Source organism: Atta cephalotes (assembly GCF_000143395.1).
Source record: "Atta cephalotes unplaced genomic scaffold scaffold00019, whole genome shotgun sequence".
In the NCBI taxonomy this organism is placed as follows: Eukaryota; Metazoa; Arthropoda; class Insecta; order Hymenoptera; family Formicidae; genus Atta; species Atta cephalotes.
In genome coordinates this window covers 790,121-797,715 of record NW_012130083.1, presented here as the reverse complement: position 1 = coordinate 797,715, position 7,595 = coordinate 790,121, and the positions used below count along the sequence as shown (strand labels likewise).

The window sequence follows — 7,595 nt, the reverse complement described above, 5'->3', positions numbered from 1 at the left end:
ATTGTACTACGGAGTCCGCAAAGGATGAATCTGCACTGAGGATCCTTCCTGTGAACTTTCGTATCTCGCAGGATTCCACGCTTGCGGAATGCAGGATGCGCAAACTCGAAGGGAATAGTTCGCAGATCACAGCTTCTCGCACTTTATTGAAAGAGAGAGAGAGAGAGATCGTCTATATATCTAATCATTATTTTTTTTAATCCATTCAAAAAATAGAAGGAAATGTTATACCAACTTTATAATACAAATTTTATTTATTATATTAAATAAAATATACATATATATATATACATAATACACTTATTTATTACATTAAATATTTGTATTCTGCTTGCGTTATACGTTCTTTAAAAAATTAAGATAATTTATAATTTGTTTAATGTAAGTGATTTTTTTATAGTTATTACGATATAATAAAGAAAAATATATGCAAAAATTTTTACGTTTTTTTTAAGATAAATTAGTTTTATTGGATTATGGACTGTAATCATTTTTCAGAATTTTAATCCATTTCTATTTTAAACATTCTAAAGTGCTGTAATCCATAATGTAAGTAATCTAGAGAGATGAGATTTTGAACAATTACATAAATATATAAATATATAAATATTCATTTCAAACGACACGTCAAGATGAACTGATACGATATTAATCCGAGGAATGATTTATTTTAATTTATATCTTATGAAAATTGTGAATCAATGTATGTGAACTTCTTTGTTTCCCGTTGAGCGTATTGATTACTGCATTTCTGTCAATCTGACTTACTTTCACCTATGTATTATATTTTACTTTTTCGCTAAAGATAATTCCAAGGTGAGCCGAAACATTCGATAGAATAAATGAAGACAACCGCCAACATCTAAGTATTAGCTGCATCTCTTAATTCTTCGCTCTTATATCAGCGTTAAACTCTCATTAGTCTTGTTCTGAATTTCTAATTATTGTTTTTTGATGAGATTTTGATTTCAAATTAAAATTAATTTACAGTAATCTCATCTTAAATATCGATTAAATAGATAACGATTATTTTCAATAATTTGATTGATAAAAAGAGAAGGGAATTATCAATTGCCAATCTACAGCGTGTTTTATATATGTACATATATTTGGATATTTTAAAATTTCTTTGAAAAATTCACAAAAAAGTCTCCAATTCTTAATTGTTTATAATTTTGAAAGCCAAATATCTTAACGTATTATTTGATTATAAATTACTAATAACTACCATTTAGGAGATTTATATTATGTTTATATTATACTCTGTACGCACACAAACAAAAATATATTAATTTTCATTAAGATTTCAGGAATAATTTTCTATATAATTTGAATATAAGCAAATAAAGAAAAATTGATTTCAAATCGATCGAAGAATCTACGATTTAGAATTAAGAAAGGTCTCTTAGATTCTGTTAGATCTCACTATTCTACGTGAAAAAAGGGAGAATGTCTTCATATACGAATATATTTCGAGGAACTTATATTGCATTCCATTTGTGGAGCGTGCCTTGTGACCGAACTGCAATCAAGAAATTCCGCGGGACTTATTGCGGCCGAGACTCTTTATATTACGCGTTATTAATGGAAACAATTTATGCGAGACAAATTTTAGGAATGACAATCGTGAGGATATTTTTTGCTCTAATCAGCGTTACATCTGCTACGCAAGCAATCAATGAAATGTGCAAACACTTTCATATTAAAATAATTATCATTAAATTGTAGACCGCTATTAATGCAAAACCTCTGAGAAATGTATTTCGAAAATTTTAATGTTGCGAAACACTCATAAATTTCGTAATAATTTCGTAAGCACTTCGTAATAATTTAATAAAATAACATGATTAAAATAATATGATTTTTACATAAAAAATATATTTCAGTTTTTTTTTGCAAGATATAATTTGTAACATTTTCAAAGATGAGTATTTAAACTTAAGGAAAGATGAAGACTCTTTAATTTTTATTCTTAATGTAATCAATGGAATCTGCGCTTTAAATATCGCTGATAATCGCTTCGTCATGACGCGCCTATGAAGTGCCTACGGCGAAACAGCTGCCCTCGTTCAACAATTAAGGCTCTCAATTAAAATCAATCATAGCTCATAAAATTGCTATTCGCAGTAAACAACTTATATTTTAAATAATAGATATGACAACTTGGATCTGAAGAGAAATTGGATCTGATCCCTGAAGTCACACATATTGATAAATGTAAAATTTTTCATGTTTCCCACCTTTCATCATTGGACCCATTTCAATGTAGATATATTTAAAGGAATTTATTTTTATTACATCACACATAATTAGAGATTTTAATTTTATAATCTTCTGTGTAAAAATATTAAAATATTATCTGTTATTGAAAAATTAATACATAAGAAACATTTTCTGTTTTCTATAAAAAATATCACAAATGTTTTTATAATGTATTTATAATATATTTATAATTTCTTTACTTAACTTCTGTGAAAATTATTGTGAAAATAAGCTTTTTTGAAATTATTGCCATGTCTGAACTTTTTAACTTTTTGTCAAGTTTTTCCTAACATTTACATTCTGCTGCATCGACATAAAAATTATTGTAAATTTTAAGAAGTTATTCGCTCAATTATTGTATTTTTTAAATATATTTCTCAGTTTTGCTTTCTCATGCTTGAAATCAATGGTCGATCGGTGCAGTTTCTCGAGATTCTTCATATAATTTCTATAGGTCTATTCAACCATCTTTTTTGTACTCTCTATGTTTCAACTTTAGTCACCGCTTTGACTTCAATGTCAAGACCCTGACGCGGCCCAACGACACGGCTCATGGTTATAGTGGGGCGAATTGATGATGACGAAAGGAAGGGAAGTGGAAATACTGACTGCCAGCTGGCGACGAGTCCGTCGGCACTGTCGGCAGTCGGGAAAGACGAGCGTTCGCGCTTGGATTGGAGTGTCGGAGCGACCAGTCCAAAGACTTATAGATCCTACATGCGTGAGGAATGTAATCCGTGCCCGATGACCCATCCGTTACCTGTGTACGACGCGCTGCAATTCAGATTGCCAAATTTCATCCAGGGTGAGTGAACGAGCGAGCGAATAATTGAATGAATGAGTCATACGAAAGCCACGTGGGTTTCCATCACATGGCGAAATCAGCGATCCTACAAAGATGAGATTCCCGTGCTGAAACGCGCGAAAATAATTCTTGTCGAAAATTAGAGCGGAATATGTTTTTCTAGAATTATATATAGGAGAAATTGAATTTAATAAATTCAAATCGATTGTGAGAAACGATTGTTTAATAATCAAGTGTTTTGTAATATTTTTATGATGAATAACGAACCTCTTTAATTTCTTCACTTTCAACACTTTATAAAATTTTCTGAGGAATGCATCATCCGTTTCTTTCGGTTTAGGATTTTTTGTTAGTCGATTAATTTATCAATTGATTTGATCAATTATAAATTATTTTAATTAAAAATTGAAAGGTTATGTACACATTAAAAGTATTCAAAATGTAAGATGTAATAAAAACGTAGATAGCAGAACTATTTATTAATTCACTTTGTTAAAGTAATTTTTATTTCACGATGTTATCACAATGTTTAGTCTTACTCATGCTGTTTTTCCGGGATTCTTATGTACTTCCGTGATGCGGAAGCATTTGAATACGTAATATTTATTCACACGTCGATGCATATTACCGTTTATCTGATATGTTGTATGCATCCATGTGCGCGAATCCACGTTGCTCTATCTGTTGCGAAACGAAGGCTTCGATGCCTCACCTTTTTTCGTAAATTTTCTGTTATCAGTAACTAAAAAAAAAAGCGATTAGAAGATTGCTGTTGAGTCAACGAAGATTCGTGAAATTTTTCGTATTTTCTAGCAAATCAATATTCTTTAATATCTTATACACTTAATTTACTTTAAATAGTGAGTGATTTCTAAAAAAATTACAGAAGTAATACATTATATATTAATAATTATATACACAAATAATTATATAAAATGTTATAAAAATTTGATTTTTTTACAATTGTTAATTTTGAAAGTTGATTATATATTTTTTAATTCTAATATAAAATTACAGATATTTAAATATCATCACCATTCTTGTGGATGATGAATTAATAATTATGGTTCCATCAATAATTATTAGGAAAAAAGCGGAATAATTAACAATATAATTAGCGAATAATTAATAAGATTTTAATGTTGGATTTTTTACAAATTGAGAGGAAATAATTAGCTACTTCATATCAAATTCTTATTTGTTTGCACAAAATTTTAAAACAATTTAATAACTGTATTGTGTTTGCAAAAAATTTTATTTATTATAATATGTAAAATGTTATACATGTACATGTATATAAGAGAATAATTTCTTTTGCACTGGTGAAAGGATTGAATATTTGATACATTACTGTAATAAGTGTACAACACTTTTAACGAGAAATCTGATAACGAGAAACGCAAATCGTTATCTGTTAAAAATTCTGTAAAATTTGCACGTTTCATAAAATTTTTTTCACGGTAAATTAATTCATAATGAGACATTTGCACGTTTATTTATACTTTGTGATGAGATAAACGTTGAGATCGTTCTCCGACTTTATAGAATGCTGCATCATTTCTTCTTTTTATAGAAATTTATTTTATGTGAAAATTTTGTCGTGTGATATGCATATGGTTGAAAAAAATGTTTTAAATGGTGGCAAGTATTTTATCGTATAATTTTTTGAATATTTATCTGCTCTGATGCTAAATTACCAGTATGAAACGAAGCGATAAGTGTTAACAAAACCCGATGACGCGTAAACTACTATTTATGGAGTATTTCGCAAGTTGCAAACTGCGACGTTTTGAGAACAGAGATCTCGTTTGCGATAGAATACATATGTGTGGGTAGACAATTATTATTTTTACTACGCACTCATTTTTGTTCCTGCTATTTTTTTCGCATTATCTTTACGTTTTCGATTCGTATGATTCTACTTAAGTTAAATCTTGTATGCGACTGGGATTTTTCCAAGAAGGAAAACAGCTTGTTTTATGAGTCTAATTATATTTCGCATAAATCATTTATAATCTGTTGAAAGTTGAAATGATATGATGCGATTTTAACGTGAAAAAAAGATTATCACATAAAAGATTATCGCGAGAAACGCAAACTTAGTTAGGGGAGATAAACGATTATGCAATATGTCGCGTTACAATAGTATTGGTAAAATAATTAGTAAATGAACGACAATGTTCTTTGGAGAGTCTAATCTTAAGTGATAATGAGTCATTCTTATCCTTCATCTTCACTTTGTAAGTAAGTATTATCCTTATCTTTTCGATGAATTATCAATGAATTATTGTCTTATTATCGAATTTTCACGTTCAATGATGAATACTTATCACAAAACGTGAAATCCGAAATATCAAATTGTACGAAATATCAGTTTTACACAATTGATTTATTATTTCTGAGAAAATTAAATATACAAAATATGTTTGCGTTATTATACTCTTCCTTATTTTCCTTATTTTCATAAATTATAAATTTATGGAAAAAGCAGAAGCATTCGATTATAGGATGTTACAATTTTCTATATATTTCGAAATGAAAATGACGCTTAAATATTCCATTTCTGGAAATTTATATTAAGATCGACATCGATACGTTGACACAGGTGCATTGCATGATAGATTTAGAATAAAAGGTTAGGTAGAATATAACTTGGAATAGAAATTAAATAGAAGAGAATAGCTAAATAAAATCTATATATTTCTATATTGTTGCAGGGACAGGAAGGAAAGTGCAGCTACGGATAATTTTTGAAGAAGCGCCATAGAAAGCCCGTGGTGGATTAGACGTCGGTAATCGATGGGTTGAGAACGCTCTTTGCTATTTTTTCTTTTGTTATCAAGGTGTGTAGCTTACCTATGAGCCATGCTGAAGGTGGTCGGAGCCTCGTGGCTGCAAACGCGCATCTCCACTTATATCCTCGTCGCCGTCGCTCTTCTTGGCATTGGCACCATTATCCTCGGTGAATTTGGACTGTTAGTCGACATTGATTTTTTTAAATTTTCTAACAATTAAATAATCAAATCCATTGAGAGTAGAATTTTCAACATGTGTTCTCGCTCGAATAAATTTCACATGTGATTGAAAATTCTACTAAACAAACATTATGTTATATGTGATTGAAAAATATAACATAATGTTTGTTCAACGATGAATACACTTATCGCAAAACGTGAAATCCGAAATATCAAATTGTACAAAATGTCAGTTTTACACAATTGATTATATTTAATTTCTGAGAAAATTAAATATACAAAATGTTTGCGTTATTATTCTCTTCCTTATTTTTCCTTATTTTCATAAATTATAAATGCAAATTGACTGCAGATTGCACTTTTAAATTTAGAAAATATTATAAAATTTCAGTTAATAAAGTAAATTTTTCTAAACAGTAATACTTTTGCAGTGTTGAGAAAGATGGAACTTATTCGGCTACTGTGTCGTGGAATCACAAGGGAGGATATCGCATCGACTTTTGGGGTCAAGGTAACGATCTTACTAATGTGCGACTGAATGCTGCTCGTGCCTATTACAAGACCGGCATATTCGAATCTGGGTAGGTCAATGCTATTGAGCAGAAGAAATATACAGTGTTTCATGTTTCTGTGGATTCTACAGCGAGAGCAAAAAGTATTCGTATAAGGAAATTTGTTAAAAAAAAGTCTTATTTGTAGAAAATAAACATTAATTAGCAATTTTATACAATGAATACATTCTGTTTTATTGGGTTGTCCGGAAAGTTCGTGCCGATTAAAATTTAAATTTTAGTATACATTTATTAAATTAAAATTTTCTGCGTTTCAGTTTTCCTTCAACATCAGCACGAACTTTCCGGACAACCGGAACCAATAACATAAACAAACAAGCTTCGCATGTATTGCTGATTTTAGAAGCTAAATTTCTCGTCTGTATGAATACTTTTTGAGCATTCAAACAATACAATTTTTAATTTTTAATTTTCGCTTATTTTTCAGATGATATATTTTGTATAATTAATACACATTTTGGTATAATTTTAAGAAACATACAGTCTATTTCTTTATATATTCAATAAATTGTTAATTATTACAACAACAATTGTTAATACAACAAGAAATAATCGTCAATTAAATCGAATCAGCATCAAATTAATGTTAAAAAATTTAGATTGATATCAATTCGATGACTTATTTCTCGCTAGATAATATTTACTTTTTAAAAATAAAGTTTTTTAAAAAATATTTTCTCCGTACGAATACTTTTTGCATTCACTGTATATATTTGTGAAAGAACACAAAACTCCAAAACAGATTTTTTTTATTTAAATTTATTTAGAGAGAATCGCAGTAATTTTGATTTATTTTACATTAATAATTGATACTTTGTGTGTGTGTGTGTGTGTGTGTGTGTGTGTATGTGTGTGTGTGTGTGTGTGTGTGTGTGTGTGTGTGTGTGTGTATAACTAATTAATTTAGTTGTGTGTATAGTTAACGTAGTAGTATATATAGTAGTATTGGTAGTAGACTAGATAGTAGTAGACTTTAACGTT

At 29.2% G+C, this 7,595-nt stretch overlaps 1 protein-coding gene across 1 annotated transcript in view; it reads left to right on the top strand.

The window, feature by feature from the left end:
- The first annotated feature begins 5,932 nt into the window (after positions 1 to 5,932).
- The window catches only part of LOC105618960 (putative phospholipase B-like lamina ancestor), a 2,850-nt gene continuing 1,187 nt past the window's right edge, over positions 5,933 to 7,595 (top strand). Inside the window, exons 1-2 of the mRNA XM_012200491.1 lie at positions 5,933 to 6,042; positions 6,474 to 6,623. Of these exons, the coding sequence (XP_012055881.1) occupies positions 5,933 to 6,042; positions 6,474 to 6,623 (260 nt within the window). The remainder of the gene's footprint in view (positions 6,043 to 6,473; positions 6,624 to 7,595) is intronic.